Source organism: Pagrus major, chromosome 4 (genome assembly GCF_040436345.1).
Source record: "Pagrus major chromosome 4, Pma_NU_1.0".
NCBI lineage: Eukaryota > Metazoa > Chordata > Actinopteri > Spariformes > Sparidae > Pagrus > Pagrus major.
In genome coordinates, this window is record NC_133218.1 from 29415577 (window position 1) to 29438877 (window position 23301).

General features: G+C 41.1%; 1 protein-coding gene across 6 annotated transcripts in view; it reads right to left on the bottom strand.

Annotated features, from left to right (window-relative positions):
- The window catches only part of esrrga (estrogen-related receptor gamma a), a 59746-nt gene that overhangs the window by 20563 nt on the left and 15882 nt on the right, over positions 1-23301 (bottom strand). Inside the window, exons 3-5 of one of the 6 annotated variants that reach the window (XM_073464630.1) lie at positions 19667-19783; positions 9796-9906; positions 6926-7108 (exon numbers count right to left, since the gene is read on the bottom strand). In XM_073464630.1, the coding sequence (XP_073320731.1) occupies positions 6926-7108; positions 9796-9906; positions 19667-19783 (411 nt within the window). Of the gene's footprint in view, positions 1-6925; positions 7109-9774; positions 9907-19654; positions 19784-23301 lie in introns of all 6 variants that reach the window. The other 5 variants (XM_073464629.1, XM_073464633.1, XM_073464631.1 and 2 more) reach the window with 5 other exon arrangements.

The following is a 23301-nucleotide window of genomic DNA, read 5'->3' on the forward strand; positions in this document are numbered from 1 at the left end:
TTTGCATATTATGCTTATAAAGATTTTTTAAATAAAAATCATTCACATTAAATGCTTTCATGCCCATACACTGCACTGAATGTGTGCCTTGGTGAATGCACTGCATGTTTGGGTGTTGTGTATTAAGATGGCACCAAGCATGCTGCGACTGTCAAGGTGAGCTAGCCTTACCCGACAGAATGGGGGCAAATCTGCTGGTGTGTTTGTATTCGTGTCCATGTGTATTTCCGTGTATTTTTTCATGAGTTTATGTGTACAAGTCTACCTCGACCATGCGTTTTACTGCAGATGGTAATGGCACTGAGAGGGAGAGACGGACTGAAAGATGAAGTGGAAGTACTGTTTCAGAAGTTTCATGCCAATAAAGATCATTGATTTAACAATTGGAAATGAAAAAAAAATGTGTGTGTTTGTGTGAGTGGTGGCGGAGAGATGTTTCTCCTTTGATTTACCACTCTCTGACCCAAAGCCCAACAAGCTCTTTGCTGATTGATGACAGCACCAGACTTAATGAGGAGAGCCATAGAGTGACATCACCACCAGTCTGGGCTTTTACACTTTTACATTCCTCTATCAGACACACACACGCACGCACACACACGCACACACTGCTGTTCTGCATCTCTTTGAGCTCGTTGTGAAGTATTATAATGTGTGTCAGTGTTAATTTAGAGAGCTCCACTTTCAAAGTCAAGGATGTGTGTATCCATGTGTATATGTGTGCATGAGTGTGTGTGTGTGCGCGCATGCGTGCAGAGGTTCCCCTTGGCTGCTGAGACTCAACATTTGATTTGCTAAAAGGAGCAAGACACTTCTATTAATCAATATTTGCTGACTGACTGGGTGTCTTTCTGGCTGATTGACTGGCTGTGTAGTTACTTGACTGACTGATTGGCTAACTAACTGACTGACTGTCTGGCAGTCTGCTCGACTGGCTGACTAAATCTCTAAGTGAAAACCATTTATAACGTGACCTAAAGAGAAAGCGCACAGCAGAACAACAGCAGAGGTAAAGATTTGGGAGGGCTTTGCTTATTAGGTGCTTTACTGAGTTTGCTGTAATGTCCCAATGAAGACATATTTCAATGATCGAATCGATGATCAATCGATCATACTGTTTCATGATCTAATGCCTTATCTGTAGAGACATGTCAACAGACAGAACCTATGAAAAAAACGATGGCTGGCTGGTGTGATGAGAAAAGAGGAGAGGTGGGAGGCGTGGGTGGGAAAAAGGGGTTGAGAGATGAGGTTGACTTGATAATGAAGAGGTTAAGGATACCATGGAGAGAGAGGGTGGGAGGTCAGGTCAGAGAGAGGGAGAAAAGGAGGGAGAGCCAGAAAGAGCCAGAAGTAGAGAGCGAGAAAAAGAGAGGTCACAAGAGAGGTTGAAGAGGTGGGGGATATTTAGCCATCGGGTCAGAATAGCATTGTGTTAAAGGCTCTTTGGGAGTATCTACTTTATACTGCAGTAATGTATGTGACCTCCCTGCTTTTTATTCTCCTCCCTCTTACACTTTCCTTCCCTTCATTCCACCTTGTATGTTTGATTTTAAAACTCTTCAGTTTTCCATTCTCCTTCATCCTATTCCCCACGCACATGTTTCATCACACATAGAGTAAGGGATATAATAGTAGAGAATTTGCCAGAATACACGCTGAAGAAGGGCGTCTTGCCCGAAACGTACGTGTGGCAAGAATAAACAGTTTGATTGGAGTGCTGTTTTTCTTTTGTATATAATATTAGAGATAATTTGAACAAAACTGTCAATGTTAAATAAAACAGTAGAACATAACTATAAAATAGTAAAGTTAAAAAAAAAAAAATTGTTAAGAACACAACATTTATTTCTTTATTTTTGGAAATACAGTCTACAAATACAGCATTACTTTTGGGTGCAGAATGAAAAAAGGCGAGCTCATGGTGCTAACTGCGAAAGGGTGTGAAATGAGCTCTGATTTTTTGAGTGCCAATATGTACTGTACTTATACCATAACATCCAGGAAAAAAAAAAGAGAATGGGACCGATGATTGAGCCTTGAGGAATACCACAGGTAACATTTAATAATAGTGAAGTTTCCAGTTGTATTAGTTGTGGTTTCCTGCTGGCTAGTGAGGAACTCTGAGCATGTCTTATTATACTCTCTGAACCAAAGTCATTGTAAAATAAAGGTTTCCTACATCATAATGACTTTAATTTTAAGACAATGATTACTCTTAGGCAGTGAGTCTCTTGGAGAATTGGCCATCTTGAAAGACCTTTAAAGTTAATTGAGGAAGATGGCTGTTCAAAGCAAGGCCAGAATAAAACTGTAGAAACACTTTTTCAGCATGTTTACCATCTTCATCCCATGACAAAGGCAGAGGAGAAGCAACATCGTCTTGGTGGCAGCATGTGTCAGAGTTTATGGAATTGTGCTAACATTCACCTTCATTGACATGACACAGAGGCTACCAATCATCCAGACCAAGACCTCAATCATGTTTCAGCAACACCATGGGGTATTTCAACACCCATCCTCATCCCTAAATCCAAACAAGGAGTAAGAGGAATAAAGAAATTATAAAGACACAGACCAATAAATGACTGAATGAGACAGAAAGATAGGATTTCTGTCCTTTTTTTACTGTCCCATCACCACCACCACCACCACCCAAACCTCTTCTCCCATATCTCCATAAAGGCCGATTAAATGAATAGACCGACAGCAACCCCCCTCCACCTCCCTTCCCCTATTTTTACAGCTCAATCATACTGCAGACACATAGACTGCTTATCCTGAGTGTCAAAATTGAAAGGGGAACGAAAGAAGAGAGGGAGAAAGACTGTAAGAAAAGAAAGAGCAAGTAAGAGGAGATAGGGAAGCAAGAGAATAGTGGAAGGGCAGTGGGGGGCGGCCCGAGAGCAATTTCTCTCTTGAATAAAGAAAGAATGGGGGAGGGGGTTGTAAAAAACCACTAATGGCAAGGCCCCTGGTTCTGGTAAAATAGACTGTGTTATAGGTTCTGGCTCTCGTTCGTTGATTCATTCATTTGTTCGTTCCTTGCTCTTTCGTCAAGTCAAGTGCTCGCCTGTCTGTCTTTCCCTTTTGTGTCCGCAAGTCTAGATAAGAGCTGCTGGCATGACTGCCTAGTAGTCATTTAGTTATTATAGAGAGAGAGAGAGAGTAAGAGTACGAGAGAGAGAGAGAGAGAGAGAGAGACAGAGAGAGGATGAGGGAGTGAGAGAACAGAAAAGAGGATGAAAAGACTAATTCTACAGACAGATAAATGGCTCATTTTGAATGGCCTTTCTTTCTTTTAATTCACTCTCTCATTCGCTTCTGTTTAAATATTTGCTGTTCTCCTCCTCTTACCTGACTGCTCCTCGTTCCTCCTTCAACACACACACGCACACACTTGACGATGACATGCAGTCTAATATGCCACTCGAGTTGTCTCTTTGAGAGCTATTAAAATGAGATCTTCTCTTCACTAATCCATATTATTGGACGCCAAAGCCTTTCATGGCCTTTGAATAACAACTCCTACGATATTTCCACATACTCACAATTTGAGTGTGACAGTATTCTGCTTGTATAATTTAAACTCTTAGTGTGCAAACTTGTGTGTATGTCTGGGGCCACTCGCCTACGCGATGGCCACAGTTTGAATCAGCAAAAGACTTCTAATATTTGTTTATTTTTATGTGTGTGTGTGCATTTGATCTCTGTTTGACACACACGTGAATGTGTGAGTTGCACGTGCGTGATAGTGTCCCATTCCTTGTGGGAAACTAGAGACACACACAGTGACTGAAACCTCATTTTGCTCTCCTAATGACATATCAAATGTTTGCATATAGGCCATATCAGTATGGAAATGAGCGTGCACACACACATACACATGGAGCTTTAGAATAAAAGAACCAATCAAAGAGATACGGGTGTGTGTTGTCACAAGTCTCTAAGGTTGGGCAAGTCTGTGTGTCAAACACAACTAGCAACACACACAGAGAAACACACACACACAGGCACAGACACACACACCCGTACCCTAGCCTTGTTATCCGGGGGCCTGTCTTGCAGGCAGCCTCTCTAACACTGAGTGATGTTTAAATTAGTTTACAATTTAGCCTCCTCGCTATCCGCAGACGGCTCTTAACTCAGTGTGTGTATGTGATGTGTTTGTGTGTGTGTGTTTGCGCGTGTGTGAGCGTAACAAATTGTTGCCAGTACGGCAGACATCTAATGACTTCAAATTAGCTGCCTGGCGCTCGCCTTGACACGTTGTTACCACTGTTAGCAGCCTGTGCGTGCGTGTATGTGCGTATGTGTGTGTGAGTGTGTGTGTGTGTATGCAGCGCTGCGTAGCCATATCATGAAGCATAAATTGGCTTCACCTCTCTTCTCTCTACCTCTGTCTTTTTTCCTCTTTGTTTCTCTGTCTCTCTCCATCAATTTGATTAAAAAAATTACTGTACCATGGCGAGCAAAGACGTGTGCATGTGTGTGTGTTAACATGTACACCCTGCACAGTCTCTCTCACACACACACACACACACACACACACACACACACACACACACACACTTGACAAGATTTGGAACAAGAAGGCTCCAAAAAGGTTAACAGATCTATTCTTTTCTATTCTAATCAGGACTTAAGTCATTGTGGACTCAAACTGTTTTGTTTGCCTTTATGTGTGTGTGTCTGTGCATGTGTGTATGTTTGCGTAAGAGTCTGATAAAGAATGTTGAGAAGGCGTATTTCTTTTTGACAATCCTTTGCACCCTGAGTGAACAGTAGATCACTTTCTGTGTGTACATGTATGTGTGTGAGTGTGTGTGTGTGTGTGTGTGAGAGAGAGAGCGAGTATTAGATCAGTGTTCAGTGTTGTAAACAATGAGGATTTCATAAAGTGTCCACGCCACACACACCAAACACGCACACACACACTTGGAAGATGAAGAGTTCTATCTCTCTCTGTGAGCAGTGGATTGCCTTTCTCGTTCATCTAATCACGCCATCTTCTCTCCTCCACCAAGCAATCGTTGCGCTTCGCTCCCTTCACACAAAAAGCTGCACACACACTCGCACGCACACACGCACACACACACACACACACACACACACACACACACACACATACTCAGCTCAGGACATAACCTGGCTAACTCAGTCCATTCACTTGTAAAAGTAGTGAGCAGAGAAAACGGCAGGCCCAGTGCAAAACAAAACATTAAATATACATCGTGTGTATGTTAGTGTGTATGTTTGTGTATGCCTGTGAGTTATTTTTGTGTATGTATGTTATATACAGTATGGGTGCATCCCAGAGGTATGGAGAGAGAGACAGAGAGAGTAGCAGAGAGAGATAAATGGATTAAAAGAGTAAAACGTGGGACGGGGAGATTAGAGGAAAGGAGATAGTATTGGATTGAGGCTATATGTTGTTTTCAAAGAGAAAAAATAAATATTAAAAGAGCTATACTTGGTATATGGATCAATATATATGTCTGCTTACTGTCCATATAGCAGCACATAGATCAATACACTAACAAGAAGCAATGTATATTCCCATCTCTCCTCCTCTCCCCTCATCTCTGTTTTTCTCTCTGTTGTTTCCACATGTATTGATAAGATATAATATATATCATTTGGAAACCCTGTTATCCAACGGCATTTACTTTATTGTTATAGATTTATGCAGCGTGACTGAATGGTATTTATGCTTCTAATCTGGTGTTTCCCCCCATACTCTTACAACCGCCTATACTGTTTGAGCAGTGGCAGCAGGGGGTAATTCTATTCTATTCTATTCTATTCTATTCTATAACCATATTTCCAGTCGACAATGGGACTAATCTTTGTGCTAATCTGTGTTAATCTGAGACACTGCTCTTCCCTCCTCGCTGCTGTCACAGTAGGCTCCCTCACTAAACCAGATTATAGCTTTCATCTCTTCCTCTCCTACGTCTCGATCCTCATCTTCATGTTCATTTTAGCATTCATTCCTCATTATCAATCTTACTCCCTCCTCACTTTGTTTTTTTTCTTATTTATTCATTTTCGGCCCATTTCTGTGTCTGCCATTATTTTAATTTTCTTATCTTGTTGTCCAAAACCAATTCTGAACAGATTAAACGAGTTAGTTTAAGCAGATTAGACTAGATTCCTCCGTTTTACTGATAAACCTGTATAGGGACACTGATGCGCTAGAGGCTAAAACAGACATCATGTTCAACTGTATACAAAACCCTCCAAAACAAACCAAACCAGAGACGGAAAAAAAATCTAAAAAAGTCTAACAGAACCTGGTTAGGTAGAGCTTTTAATTCATATTATTCTTTTTTTTAAATTCTTTTTTGTTATATTTGTGGCTGTGACTGTTAATGCCCATACACACTGTTCACCAGTAGAGTAAAGCTGTGGTTTCAAAGGACTTTATCATATATATGGTACAGTGACTGCAGGCGCACTGCAGGTCCAAGGTGAAGGGATTGGACTGTTTGGTTCATAGTTTACGTAATAATTTCTGTGTGTATGTTTGTGTGGGAAGGTGAGAGAACCAATGAGGGCATTTGGTTGGTCAGTTGGAGAAGTCAAAAGTTCAAATTGTCTGAGTGCACGGATTAGGGTGATTAGGGTGAAAGGTCAGACTTAAGCACCTGGTATACTTGTATGTATGTAAGTCTGCTTGAACTGCATCTGGAGCAGCTGATTCTGACCATGTACCCTCTCTGCCAATTCACACAGCATGTGTGTATGTGTGTCTGTCCTGTACACACGTGTGTGTGTATGTGTATGAAATCTCCTATACCCTGGAATTGAAAAAAAAAAAAAATGTATGGATGTACATATGTGTGTGTGTGAGAGTCACAACATGGAGTCATCTTAGGTTCAGCGTGAAAGTCAGAGTTCAGCAGTTTTATATTTTTCCTACCTGGGATATGTTTGGCCCAGCCGATGTTCACAACCAGCTCTCTGTCCGCCAGGTCACACAGCGTAGTCAGGGCCTTGATGTCGCTGTCTGGTACTGTTGGGTCAGGCATGGCATAAATCTTCTCTGGCTCGGCCACCAGCAGGTGAGAGACGATTTTGTTATCTGCAAGGCAGCCAAAGGCAACTGACATGACCACCAGACAAGGAGAAAGACACAGAGACAGAGAGATGGTGAATTTTTGCTGTATTAGGCTACAAGCTGTTCCACACCAATCCGGTGCAACAATGTGAAAGGTCATATGCAAAGTCCCTCATAACATGGCTTGATAGATAACACATATGTCTAAAAGTTATTTCCCCAAGTAGCAAAGAAGCAGCTGACATGACCAAAGAAATGTTTTATCATATCAACACACAATACATTTCAGTATACTCCTATAATCTTAAAATGTAATTAAACCTTTAAAATTCAAACAACACTATTTCTTAAAAAAAAAACAAAAAAACATGAAAAGTAATGTATGCAAGTGTAAAAGCCGAATTTGACATTATCGGAAAAGTGAGTTTTTACAGTGTCATATTACTTTATACAGTATATAACATACAGTAGGATAAAATAGTCAGTTTGTTTCATATGACAATAGGTGGTGGAACAAAATTAAATAAGAGGGTGCTTGACTACATTGTGATTCCTACATGTCCTGTGGAATTTTTCAACAATCAAGCAGGATAATTGATTTGATTCAACTAATTTGGCAGGACTAAAGATGAAAAAGCACTTGACAAGAGATCAAACATTTTTTGAAACGTTTCCAGTTCAGGAGATGCTTCAACGTGCGATTAAAGGCGATTGCTGTGTGTGATTCAGGGCTGCCCGAAACGATGTCTTTTGCATCACAGCCTTTAAGAAGCTTCGCTGATACATACAGAAGGGGAAAGATAATACTGAAAGCCAAACAGCTCAGCTGGTAATGGTGACATGTGGTGATGAGATCTCTATGGCCCATTAGTAACAGACTGATACCCTGCTTCCAAATTAATCCACTGACTAATCAAGCATGGGAATAATAACAGAGGATAGAGGAGCAAGAGAGGAGCGAGGGATTGAGTGAAAGAGGGAGAGAGAGAGAAATAAGCAAAGAAAAAAAAAATGTGAGAAGACAGACAGGTAGAAATAGAGCCGTGGACAGATTGTAAAAGACAGACAGGAAGAGTCGAGAGAGCGACAGCTAGATAGAGATAAACAGCAAGAGGGAGTGAAACAGAGTTGGGGGGGATGAGTTGTGTATTGATTTAACACTCTCCGCCCCCAATTCTGTTACACACACATACAAACACACACTTATATATATATATATATATATATATATATATATTCTTCCTATCCTCTTCCCTCTCGCTCCAGCTCCGGGGTCGTTTGAGCCAAACCAATCCCAGTCACACTGCAGTATCTGTGGGTAAATCTTATTTAATGTTTCCCTAATTAGAATCAATGGAAGCCCATTTCCAAACCCTGGGCTATTGTTCTGTTCTCACACAATCAATGGGGACGCTGAGGCTAGGGATTGGGCTACAGATAGATAGGCTGTGTGCGTGTATCTGAGAGAGAGACAGAGGGACAGAAAGATTTTTTTGTGTGTATTGACTGTGTGTGAGAGGAAAAGAACAAGAGAGACCTAGGAAGTCTATATCAACACAATATTTTTTTGTTTTTCGAATGAAGGTTTGTTTTTAGGTCAGACAGAGATTTTTATTCATACATAAATTATTGAAAAAATACAACCATAAATCATAAAACTATGGAATATAGCCTGAATAATAACAGGACTGAAGACTACAATAAACTTTACCAGTTTAGGGAAAATTGGTCTACAGCCCATCAGTGAAGATATTCAGTTACCTGGAGTACACATACATGCTGTGTGTATGCAAACACATGCATTATAGTGTATAAACAGACACACTGTACACACAGTCATATTATCCCATCATTTCAATGATTAGTAGTGCAGAAGTCCTGGTAAGCTGCCGTGCAGCCATTCAGCATATTGGCCTAAAGCAGAATATGCTCCAGCTTTAAGCAAAATGGGCTTTGGGGACCAAGCTGCTAAACACTGCTCAATCTGCACTGCATGTGTGTGTGTGTTGTGTGTGCGAGCAGACGGTTAGCTAAAGAGCTAACTCTAGTTTGATGTGGTTGCCAGATTGGATTTAATCCGGATTAGGGTTTTGGCTGGCCCCCTCCCTTCCTCTCTCTCCCTCCCTCCCCTCCTTTCTCTCGCTCTCTCTCTGAGAAACCCTCTCAGTTAGGTTCAGTCTCTCTCTCTGTCTCCACCTGTCTCTCTGTCACTCTCACTCACTCCCTCCCTTGTTAATTTTTCAATCATCAGGCTTTGGCGTTGGTTTTGTTCTTTAAAAAACGCAGCCAATCCAGCCGGAGCTAAATGAAAACCTTTATAGTGAAATATTACACATATAAAATGTTATGACCCCAAACTGGTAGCAGTAGAGACAGGGAGATAAACTTGGCCTCAAACAGATGGGCTTCTCACTACCCTGTGTCTATTTATGCATCTGTGTGTGTGTGTGTGTGTGTTTGTGTGACTGTCTGTGTGTTACAGTGTTTTACTGTCCAACTGTCTCCATTAGGATAGAAACTAATGGAGTGGCAGTTCCTTGTACTGGTCTCCTGCCTTTTACATGAACATTGCCTAAACTTAGTGAGACAATATGCTAGATTTAAATTTTTTTCTGTATATTTTAGCTGTCCATAAAATGCCCTTCAATCATTGCTCAACCTCAGAGAGAACAAGGATGTTACATGTACTGTTACCAGTCAGAGTTTATGACTGTGTGCGTGTCTGTTCTTACATGGCTTCTTGGGGGGCAGAGCCAACTGTGGGTTCAGGTATGGACTGTTGTCTGCATCTATCCGGCGTTTATACTTCTGTCTCCCACCACGAACCCTATCCAGACGAACACCTGTAGGAAATGACAGAGGAAGTGTATCAATACACTGTGCACGACACTGGCTTCATGATAAAAACAACGACAGACTTTTTTGGCTACTTAACAAGAAGACAAGAAAAGTAACAAATCTGCTAGTATGCAAGAAATATAGCAAGAGAGAGAAAAGAAGGGAGGGAGGGGGTGAAAAAGAGTGGAGGTCTGGGTGTGAAGTGGTGATAACTGTGCTGTTTCTGCAGTACGTGCATGTTAGTGTGTCTGTTATGCATACAGGCACTTTTATGCTATTGTCAAGCTTGCTAAACTGGCTTGCCTCTTTTATTCTACAACAAGATTAATTTATAGAGACACCATTTGAGTAAAAGGCCTCTCTCTCTCTCTTTCTCTCTCTCATGTTGTCTCTCTGGCTTTCTGATTCACTCTTTTCCTGTCTCTTGCCCAATCTCTGTCTCTCTCTCTCTCTGTCTCGTTAATTAATTGACACAAAGGAGTCCTAATTTAATTAGGCCTATCTCTCCGGGGATTGGATGTTACCGTGGTTACCACTTAAAGATGGATAAGGAAGACAGAGGTGTCATGTGCCCTGGAGGAGGAGAGGAGAGGAAAGGAGAGGAGGAATCTGAAAGGGAGATCAAATGTTTCAAACTAACACTAGTTTTTGATTGTGGAAGGGATGCAAAATGGTTTTGCAGAATTGCTGCAGACAGAGATCCAAGCTGTGTCTCTATTACTTCTTTAATATCTTTGAGTAATTTTCTTGTACAATAAATGAAATAATATTTAATGCTACTCTTTGTCAACTGGTGTTCAGGTCTACCATATGTTAACCATAACATGTAAATTACAGCTGTTTGAATTGCTCATTTATTGTAATCAGGGTTATCTATCTTAGCAATAAAGCACCTAGCAATTAGAATTAATTCAATATTTCTGGCAGGAGCAACAGTAGTTTCATTGTAAAAAGTCTAAGAGAAATGGGACGTTCACACAACCAGTGAAAGCCACTAACACTCAACAGAAATCAAGAACAACATCTGCAAACAGATGGTGTAGGGAAAAAATGCCATTTAACACAAGTGAGTGAGTGATCTAAGATAGATACTAAAGTTGTTATTGAAGATTTAAAGCTACTGGGATTGGAAATATTTAACTAAGGATGCACATTTTCTGGTTGGCCAAGAAGTCACTGAACAAGTGTGAGACAACTGCAGAGCAATCTCAATGATGTTGGTTTTAACAGTCTGCAAAACAAAGTCTTACTTTTGAAATGCTGTTGACAATGAGGTCAGTTACTGACAACAATTCAAACCTGTTCGAAATATTATGTTCTTATATAAAATTAAACCAAAAACAATATTAATGCAATGCCTATATAGTGCTTTAAACTCCAACAGTGCCACTGATTTGAAAGGTTTTCTGAGATGCACACTGCATTTAAAACAGTCTAGATTTGATTGAAATGTATAGACAGAGAGAGAATAGCAGTGAGAGAGCAGAAGAGAGAGAGATTTGCTAACACACAGAGATTTAAATCCTTTGAAAAATGTGCTGACCATAACCAAGACAACACACCTTAGAGATTTAACTTGGAGACTTTGTATTGGCAGAAAAGAAAAAAAAAATGTCAGGGAGCATGTTTGTGCATTGGTCGGCATTTGTAAGTGCATGTGTTCCCCTGTTGTATTTGTGTGTACACATGTTGGTGGCCACTTTTATTCAAAGCATGTGAGTGTACTCATTTTTTCTATGGAAATGTAGTCATTTGGAAACCTCTAACTAGCCCAGACAGCAGCCAAGCCAGTGAACTGAACATGACATGCATCTGTGTGTGTGTGTGTGTGTGTGTGTGTGTGTACTGTAGACAGGAATAGGTAGACAGAAGGGCTGACAGTCCAGGTACAGTGGGGGGGAGGCAGTGTCAGCAAACGGTCAAGAAACTCTTAACACCAGGGGGTACAAAACCACTCACACACCTACTCTGTGCTTTCTTTCACACACACACACACACACATTCACACAATGTCTATGTTTCTCTAACCCACACCCCCATGTTGTGTTTGGGTAAGCCCCGACAAGCAGCTTGCTCAGTCACTACCTGGGTCAGTGGCTGGTCAGAAGAGGAAAGGGAGAGGGAGAAAAAAGCAGAAAGTATCAGAGATAAAAAAAAAAAAAAAAAAAGGTAGAGGATGGCAGAAAGAAGGGAAAAGGTGGATGCATGGATGGGGAGGACGAGTAAAGACTAAATGTCTCTCAAGTTCAATTCAATTCAATGAGACATTAATGAAAAGTCGATGCTGATGTCAAAAAGCAAACTTCTTTGAATCTGATGTCATACTGTGGTTTCACTTGTCCATCATCTATTTATGATACACCTCCTTCTAAGTCACCCAATCACATACCTACTTTAAGTCACTGTAATATGCAAGACATGCATGGCACCATCAAATATTCGGGCTGCCTCGACAACCTGGCCGCTCATTTAAGAAGGCAGCATGGCATCAAAACAGAATGTTACCAATGGGAGCAGTTACATGATGCAGTGCAAGCATCTACAGCTACTGTCTACCTGGTTAGGGCAGCATTGTGTCTTTACAAAGTACAACATTGAGATTGGTAGATGCTGACAGCCTGCTCAGCTATATTTTTAATTACTCTAAATTCACACACAAATGAACATAGTCAATCTGGACTCAGTTTCTCTCACATTACTTTCTATTGCATGCACACTATTCCTATCACACACAAACTCTCACATGCAGACTCTCAATTTTTCTCTTTCTCTTTTTCTTATACCTAAAAGACCCAGCACTGTGCTGAGCTCACTTTATAAAGAGCCCTCTCTAACTACCTCATCTATTTTCCACCAAATTAACTCTCTCTCAGCACTGATTAATGATCAAATCTAAATGAATCAAATTAAAAATTGAAAATTATATTTCCAAAGCCCACAAAAAAGAGACAGGAGGAGGCTAGGGGGGAGAGTGAGAGTGCTCTACCTCCTCTTAACAAATGAGCCTTCAAATCATAAAGAATGGGCGAGAGAGGAGAGGTGGGAAGGAATGAAGAGGGGAGAGGAGAGGAAGAGGGTCAGGGGAGAGGAAATGTAAGGATCGGAAAAATTAAAAATGGTGCCCAGAACAGAATAATTGAACGGGGAATGGGTAAGAAATGGAATAAAAGTCGGGATGAAAGAAATAACATTTTGATCAAAAATGATAAAAAAAAGCATGAATGGAAGATTATGAAAAAAGAAAGTGGAGAAAAAAAGATCAGAGGCGAGAGGAGCAGAGCATAGGTTGTGAAATATGAAGAGAAGGGGCGGGGTAAGTAATGGATGGGCTAGTAAACAAAAGAAGGAAGGAGAATGAGGAAAAAATTAAATGAGAGAGAAAAGGAGGGATGAAGTGAGGGCTAAAAAAAAGGAAATGAGATAGGAGTAGAATAATGAGAGAAAATGAAAGATCCGTGAAAGAAAAGAACAGAGAGAAGTCCACAGAGGTTACACGCCTTAATTATATGCTTTAATTATTATGTCAACCAACAGTACACCTCTACTCAGTCCACTGCTTCACTAACACAGAGCAGAGTGTGTGTGAACTGTATTTGATACCATGTAACTAATAATACCTTTTATTTTTTACCTGTTCACCAATTTTGTCATATAGTGCACACACACGTACACACACAGTGACAGTGATGAAGGTGAATCATTCCTATCGTGGGAATATTGCTGCCTGTCAATAGCGCGATCTGCACTGATCACATCAGCATAGATTTTACACCGCACTGGCGTCACTCTGTGTCAGCGTATGTGTGTGTGTTTGAACAGTTGAGGGATTGCGAGTGAAATGCCTTTGACACCTAAGTGCTTTTGAAGAGAGAAGCGGCAAGCATGGGAAGAAAAGGGCAGAAGAGAGAGGAAAAGAGGGAAAAGAAAAGAGAGAAAAGACAGAAAATGGATTGATTTCAGATGGTCAATGATATGATAAGAGAGTGAGAGAATGAAAGAGGGCGAGAATGGGAGTGAAGGATAGAGTGGCGAGAGGAGTAGGTAGACAAATAAAATGATTGATTTCAGTTGATCACAGCAAAGAGAAAGAGGGATGACAAAAGAGCACAAGAGGAAGAGAGCATTTAAAGAGGCAGAGACGAGGAAACACCAAGAGGGAGAGGAGACGAGAGAGGGAGTTTTATGGTAATTGAAGTTGTAACAGGGTTGAAGTCTCTCTTCCACGTCAGACCAGGTTATCACTTTATGTTCCTGTGTGTGTGTATTTGTGAGTATGTGTGTTAAACCACAGTGTTGATGTAATAACATAAAAGGTTTTCCTATGTGGGTTTAAGAACTGATGGGCGAGTAGATTGGGTGAGACTACAGGCCCATTTAAATCTAGTGTGTGTGTGTCTGCATGTGAGGAAGAATTAGAAATAACAAGATAAAGAAATATATGTGCATATAGCTACCTGAATATCAGAATACTGATTATTTTGTTAAAAAAAACACACAACAGAGCTTAAAGAAGGGAAGAAAAATAAAGAGAGCATGAGAGAGGGGTGGAGGGGAGGTGAAGAGAAGTGAAAGTGTGTGTAGTGTCATGCAGTGACGTTTGTTTAGACCAGAACAGATCAGAACAGCACTGCCTGAGGCAGCGGGCAGGTGGCTGTCACTGGTGTGTGAATATGTGTGTGTATTTGTGTGAATGTGGGCGTGTGTGAGACCGTGTGAGGTCCCTATATAAATGTTGCCTTTTCCACATTAATGGCCCTTTTTGTTTTATTTTTATGAAATACACTGACACATTTATACAACGACGATACATAAAACATTTCTGAGATGAGGTTATTTTACACTCGAGGCTTCACTTTATATTCTTATTACTTTATGTTTATACTACACATATGTAAGTCAAAATTCTCTGATTCCAGCTTCTTAAATGTGAAATTATTTTGGTATTTTTACTCCTATATGACAGTGAACTGAATATCTTTGGTATGTGGACAAAACAAGACATTTGAGGATGTAATCTTGAGCTTTGGGAAACACTGATTGACATTTTTAACATGTTATAGACCAAACAACTAATTGATTAATCAAGAAAATAATAAACAGATGAATTGACAATGAAAATCATTGTCAGTTGCAGCACTATTATTCTCAAACAGTCTTCCTACCACATCTTGTGTCCTCTCAAGAAAAAGAGTGGACCACTTAGGCAGATCTCTCACAGTATTCCCATTATCACTCCTTTTTAGCTGAGATGCAACCAGATGCCACTCACACACACAAACACTCACACACAGTCGCTCAGGACAGACGCTACAGGGCCAGATTTAGCTACAAGTTTCCCATGGGGGGGAACACCAGACGCCACCAGTTGTCTGGCGCTCCCCTCCTCTGTTTCCTTGTCCTCTCCTCTTGTCCCTCTCCCCTCCTCTACTTTCATTTTTTCCTCCTTTCTTCTTGTTATCCCCTCTTTTGTCCCAAAAACGATGTTTTCCTGGTCATTTCATCATCTCTCTTTTTAATCACTGACATCTTTCATGAAATGTTTCCTTTATGAAAGACAAATTGTCTTTGTGGGTTTTGCGTGACTGCATGTGTGTGCAGCAATGAGATTGGATAGCAGCAGTCAGGATTGTTGAGCTATGAAGAGAGTTGTGACGCACACTACCAGCTGTATATGCACACCAAACACACACATGAGCATCAACGCTCACACAGACTGGGGCCTTCCACCCGATCTCACTCATTAGGTCTTAGAGGCCGCGGGAGCACGGCCAAAGTTGGCACGAGCTGTTAGTGTGTGTGTGTTTGTGTGTGTGTATGTGTGCATGTATGGGGCAGAGTGCCAAGGTTTATATTTGCAGTCCATGGACTCGTCTCTCTAGTAGTCTACCATCTGAATCCAGCTGGCCGTTAACAGCAATACAGAGATGGAGGCTTTGGTTTGTGGATTCAACACATTCTGTCTGTTTAACCATGATTCATCAGACGTGCCATCATCAAAGCTGTCATGTTGTAAGGGAGCAAATCTGTCAATAAGACCATATGTACAATATACATGCATACTGAATATTGCTGGCTCCTGGGCTGTGTGCCTCTGCCAAGCCTTTCATGTTCAAATGTCTGATCTGTGTTTTGTATTCTGTTCATGACAATTCTACGCATTAGTGCTGAATTTGAATGCATTACATCTGTCTTGCATTGCCACACATAAATACAATTGAATTAAAATGTACTTTCTCTGGTTAGCACTTGTTAGAAAATGCTCTAAACCTTCGCTTGTTTCTTTATTTTCCATAAAATCTTTTACTTGCAACAATACCCCTGTTCTTTCACTCCCCTCTCTCTATGCAGATTCAAGCCCCGCCCCTTTGACCTTTCGGTCTTCAGCTGACGCATCATTATGACCTCATTAAAAATGGACAGACAGCCATTGCCAGAGGGAAAGTTCTCATAATATAGTCAGGCCGTTTAATTGCCTCGCTCCAGAAATTAGCTGCTACATATTGGTGGGTGGGTGCCCCATGTTCATTCATTCCTTCAGTTTACCCCCTGCTCGTTTACTCCTTTCCTCTTTTTCTCTCTGGGTGAGAAACATTCAATATTCCACAAAGACAGGGCTGTGTGTGTGTATTTACATTATCAGGTGTGTGTTAAAGAGAACATGCAAAGAAAAGGCTCCACTCTGAGTTGGTTTACTGACCCTCTGGCCTCTTGTCCTCCTCTCTCTCTCTCTCTCTCTCTCTCTCTCTCTCTCTCTCTCTCTCTCTCTCTCTCTCTCTCTCTCCCTCTCTCTCTCTCTCACACACACACACACTCTTCCTTGCTGCCTCACTTGCTCTTCATCTCACCCTGTCTGTCTCCCAGGGCGACAAAGCTAATTTGAGGCAGATCTTGCCCTAAGGGGTAAACTATAGCATCTACACTCACACACACACTCACACTCACAGAGATACACAAACACACACAGAGCACCTCCACCCCACTCCCACTCCACCCTTACCACTTTATCTTCACCTTTCTCCCGTGAGCTAGCCCCTGACAACCAGAGTTAGCTCTGATGCTAACTGATCTAGCCACTTACCGTTATCATCTATGCAATTCTGCTGCAACGATGCTTCCACCCAGAAGGGCGGCATGAAACACAGCAGACAATGTTCTTAAATGTTGTTGTGGGCAAAGGATTGTTGGTTGAGAGTGATAAAATGTTTAATCAGGTAGTAGAAAAATGGCATTCTAAACAAAAGAAAATAATCCTAAGGTTCATTTTCCATAAGGTTTGGAAAATGAAACATAAATATTTCATAAGGTAACTAATTGGTTAAAAAAATTCCCGATTGTGTTGGGGAGTTTTTATTTTGGAATTATAAATTAAGGGTATGTTTAAGGTTATATTTGGTGAAGGGATAGATTTAGCTCCTGTTTGTTAGTTTTTCTTTTTCAAATGTCTTACATGTAGTTCAAAAAGAGTGAAAATGAGAAAAATATAAGAAAATGGATGTATCAATTTTCCAAATGACCCTTATTCATATGTAGAGCAGGACCCCTTGTATTAAATTCACACCCTGCACAACAAATGGGGTGGCTCTGGTCTGTCATGTTGATGTATATATATGTAGTCCTAGGAGTGTGTGCATGTTTGTGTGTGTGCATGATGTATGTGCATGGAGCAGAGACGCGGCAGCACCAAAAGGCAGGTATAGTTCTGGTCTGTTATTGGCTGAGTGGAAAAACCAAATTAAGTGAGTTAAAATCTGGTAAAAATGTATTTTAAAGTAGGACTTTAAAAGAAAACGATTACTAAAAAATATTCTTTTGCAAATGACAGTTTTGTTTGGAGTTTATCGACAGGGGCGATGTTATTTCTGTGTCCAGACGGAGGATGCAGTCTGAGCTGTGTGAACTGTGAGACGGCTGGAGCTGCCAATAATACATGCACTTACACATGTGTGTGTGTTCTTGTGGCCACACACACACATACGCGAGACAAAACAGGAGATGAGACATAGGTTCTGCCTATGTCAGATCAACTGGGAGAACAAAAGCTACGACAGCAGCTTGTTGGGAGTGTGTGTGTGTGTAAAAAAGAGAGAGAGACAGACGAGAGAGAGAGAGAGATGAGCATGCTTTTACAGTGAAGTAAAACTGGAGCTGGTGGAGGCAGTGATATTTATGAATTTTCTGTGAGTGTGTGTGTAAGCTCCAGCTTAGTAAAAATTCTGCTGATGTAAATTCCTGGCTTCTGTTAGTATAGTACAACTAGTATAAGGTTAATAATTAGAGAGTTTAACTGTAATTTTAGTCAATATTTTTTTATAAAGCCCTGTCATTGTGTTTGTCTGCAAAGTTATATTTTTATGCACTCTAAGTTTAATTTTCTTTAATTACAAATTTGTCATTTCATGCTGTTTTGTTGTATTTAAAAATAAAATCAAAATCAGATTAATAAAATGTAAATGTTTTTGCTTTTTACTACTACTGTTCACCTCAAACTGTTTGAGTGTCATGGTGCCAACTGGATGGAGAGAACAGACGGTGAAGGAGAGAATGGATGGATGAAAGGCATAAGAGAAGCAACAGAAGCAGCACAATAATACTGAGTGGGAGAATTGGAGGGAGAGATGAAGACAGGAATGGATGGAGGGAGGGAGGGCTGGCAGGCGTCGGCAGAGGCACGCTCCCTGACCACTGTAAGGAAGGGGGCGTAGGCCAGGTCTCCCATCAATTACAACCTTGACCCTCCTCTCTTCTCCTTTCTCTCTCTCACACACTTTCTGCTTCATTCAACCATCCTCCCCCTGCCTCTCATCCTCCCCTGGTCCCTCTCCTCTGCTCCTATAAATCAATCTCTTCTCCCTCCCTTCCTCCCTCCCTCCTTCCCCTTAGCTTTCTGCCACCTTCCCCCTCTCACTATGTCCCCCACCTTCTCTATCAGCCCTCCTCTTCATCCCTTGCCACTCCTCTCCTTCCTTTCATCGTTGGGAGTGCAGTGGGAGTAGACAGGTCAGAGGTGGGCAGACAAGAGGGAGAGAAAGAGGAAGAGGAAGAGGCAGAGGCAACAAGGGAGTGTGAAAATGAGAGAGTGAGTGTATTTAATCAAAGTGGTGTGAGGGCAGATAATATCTCGGTTTTTTTAAACCTTTTTCCGCCACTGAACAACTGCTGAGTGTGACTGTTGCAATTACCCCGTAATATCTATGTTTATCTCATTTACTGAAACAAGGATGAAGCCAGTGTATTGATGTTGGTCTTTATGTGTGCACAGGCACTCAGAAACAATTGTATGTAACTTTGTTAACCATTGTACCTCTTGTATTGTGGAAGTGAACAGCAAAAATACACCATACATCAATGTTAAGAGATAGTGAGACAGTGAGATAAGACTTCAGACTAAGAAGGGACATAAAAAGAGGAGGGGAGAGGAGTAGAAAAGAAGTGGTAAGATGGACATGGAAGTGAGACTGCAACAAGAGGGACATGATGCAAGTAGAAATAGATCACAATGCACCGGTACTGCATATAAAAGGAGAATTGACAATATTTAATAAGTGTTACATGTAGCATTGTTCAACATTAATAAATCATTGTCATACTTTGGTGTATCTTGGTATATTTACCATAAACCAATGACACCAAGCTACAGTCATTTTTTAATGTTTTGTTCTCTAAAACAGTATATCAAGGTGGATCAATCTGGTGGATCACTTGCTTTAAAATGCTACATGTAGCACAGTTAACAGAGAAAGATAAGGAAGAGACCTTTTCCCTTACCCTCCCTCAGCATGCCCACAGTCAGACACTTCATGAAGCGGCAGGCCTGGCACGACTTGCGTCTCCTCTTGGTGATCTCACACTCGTTGGTGGCTGGACAGCTGTACTCAATGTTGCCTGCAAAATGTAGACATGTTGGAGGAAGATAGAAAGGAGACTTTTATTTTACATGGATGCATTAAGACAGATACTCTCTAGCACAGACACGTGTTCACAATAAAATAAACCAATTGACTTCACAATCTCAGTCTTGACCTTTGACTTAAGATGGCCCTTTGTTGGCATAGTGGAGATACTCAAAACAGAGTGCTGCAATCTCATAAAGTGATCACTTTGTTTAAAAAATAGCAAAGAAAGTAGTGTATTTGTGTATGTATGAGTGTGTTTTACAAGGATATAAATGTGCATATGTCATGGCCACAGCAAGCTGAGATTGCGTGACTGGCTGCAGTTCGCTCAGGGTAGAGCCGAAGCTGAGATTATTAGCCAATGTAAGTCTATTAAGTTCACAACCTTTGCCAGCAGCAACAAACAACACCTAAGTGTGTTGTACGTAGGTACCACTTTTACCTTGAATAAAAGTTTATTTTCTATTTTTTGTGGAAGTCATTAGTAATATCTATTTTTGTTCCTCTCCATGTTCTTCTTTTAATATTGTATTTCCTTTGTCTTTGCAATTTTTCAAGTCTGTATTTGAATATATGTCTAAATGAGACCGTTTTCTAACCATCTATCTTGTCTTGTCTATTTATTCTGTTGTTTTGTTTTCTCATTTTGTGAATTTTTTGGATTTGTTAGGATAGCTTGGACTGTCACAGAAATGCTCAAATGGGCTTATTTCGTCAGAAAGGTTTATATATCTATAATATGAACTGTGTTGAGATTTCCAGAAAACCCTTTGTTCCCTTCCTCCCTTGCCCACCTGACAGCTACAGTACCCCAGCAAGCCAATGCATCTCCCACTGAAACAGAGTAAACAGTGATTACTATTGACTGCTGCTGTTGAGAGGATGTTTTCTCATTACTGGACTGATTAAGGGGGCTAGTTAGCTTGGGAAAGGGCTAAATGCACCAACACTTCTTAATGGGTAACAAGATGCTCATTAATCGGCCTTCTTAGTCAAAGTAAAGGCTAAATGTGCTAAATGCTGGGGGAACCCTTACAGTCTAATGGACACGACTAATGGGACTAGTTAGCTTACACCCAACCTTTACATGCTGATGATACAGGAGGAGCAGATTAGCTCAGCAATTAAGAGAGACACTTACCTAGCAGTGAGGCTAAATGTGCTAATGACACTGAATCTGCGTGGGTTAATGGGTGGTCAGTAAAAGGTCTTGTTCAGTGTTAAACAGGCAAGTTCTGCTAAATGGATAACTGCCGTAAAGAGCCAGTTATGGGGCTGGTAGCACTAAGGCTAAATGTGTTACATGCTGAGTGCAGCAATGGGCAGTAATTATAATAATATAATAATCTTATTTGTTGACTGAAGTGACACCCACAAAAGAAAGTGTTGAATTTACAGTTCCTCAACTCAGCAGTGATTATTACCTCAGCTGGAAGCGCAGTGGACATTAATACTAGTATATTTGTATAAAAGGGTAGATACTATTGGCTTACACCACAGGCCCATATAAAGGTTTGACATGGGACCATGTAACCTATGTGTCATGTGACTGTAGACTCTTTGTATGCTCAGACCTCAGAGAGGGGCTATAGGGTAGGAATTAGAAAAGAAGGGTTTATATCAGAATGCCACAGCTCTCTGTGCATGTGTGTGTGGATGTGTCTTTATTTCTGTCTTTATGTGTCTTATTGTGCACTGGGGTGGGCTTAGAGCAGAGATGTTCTTGGAGGCACCTATGTATAACGTGCAAGTTTGTACGTGTGTGTTGGTGTGAGTGCAGGGGATATATGAGGGGCTCAAATCCCCTGCAATCTCCTTTGAGATGTGTGTGTATGTCCACCTGCTGCATGACAATTGACCACCATTGTACAGACTGTGTAATACGAATGATGGTGTGTGTTTTTGGTCTGCCATACTCTTTGAGCTGTCTTTGTTTTTGCCTCTCATGATATTAAACCTCTCAATCGCATTTATTTTGTTTGTCTTTTTAATGGATGGTTTTAACTAGAGAGCAACAAAAAATATATATAGGTGGGGAGGTGACAGAGACAAGGTTTCTGGGCCGGATTCGAATCCAACACCCTGCAGTTAACATGGCATATCTTAGCTCAGTGATTCACCAAGACACCACATACCATTCTCCATCAAAACATGCACATATTTAAACTTGTTTAGCTGTTTTTTCTTTTGCCCCACCTACCATTTTCACTGCACTCATTCCTTTGCCCTACCATGCTCTCATCCACCTTTCTTCGTCCCTCTTGCTGTCTTCCTCTTCCCATTTCATCGCCTTATCCCTCCCTCTCCCACACTTTGCCCTCCTCCTCACTCCCCTTTATCCCTCTCTCTCAATAAGGGAGTGATAGATGCAGGTTGTCAGGTGTCGCTGGACTGACGCCACAGAAACAGCAGCTGCCAGAGCCACTTCCTCCATGCTGCGACACACACATGCACACACACATGCACACACACCACTAATTCCTTCCTACATCCATGTGCCCAATTCACCCACCCCCTTTTCCCCCTCTTTCTCTCATTCCTTGTTTCAGCTCTTTTTTTATTCAAACTGGTATACACACCTCCTCTACTTTTTTCCTCTCCTCTTTTCTCCCCTCCTCTCCTCCGCTCTCCCACCCCATGCTCTCCTCCCTGTCCAGCTGGAGGTGTTTTTTTGGTGATTACCTGCGGTTTTATTGGCTAATGGGTTGAAACATACCAATATGTCTGCCGCTGCCCATCTGAGGCTGGCCCTGCTTTCCAGCCAAGATACACACACCAACACACGCGTGCACAGACATACACACAAACCTGCACTCATTTACATGGCTGAACACAAGCCCACACACAGACACACAGGGTAATGCACACATCCACAATATCTGTGGATGGGTTTGGCTCGAATGGTAGCCAAAGATAATGTCATGACCCATTTGTTCCAGTGGATCCAAGACCGCTCAGTCTGCATCCAAACAAACATTAACAGTAGTACTGTAGCATAGACATTGATGAAATTTGTTCATAAAATGGCCAGACATTGACAGATTTTCTTGTTATATTCAAGTTGTGACCATTCAAGCTTGGGAAATTGGTACTATAAGTTTTTTTTTAGACTATTAGCAAATTTCTTACTAAAAATCCAGGAAATTCTGTTATTTTGAACAGGAATGCAAAACAATGGCTATGATTTGTTATCCTTCTGGTGGCTCCAGTTCCAATATGGCCTTCTGTCCTATTGCACGTCAACCTTTTCGTGACAATCTGGTAACTAGTTTTGCCCTGACCTGTAACCTCGAACTTCAGCCTTCCTGATCTGCAACATGTCAACTACAGGAGAAGCGAGGATTACAAATAGAGTGAATATGAGGGAGTGAAAGGTGGAGGTGGACAAAGAATTGCTTTAAATCTATTCAAGGTCACACTCTGAAGAGGCTCTATTGTCAACATGGCATCATATCTATATGTTTTTTATTTAATCTGCTACTGTATCCTCACCTATGTAACCTTTGA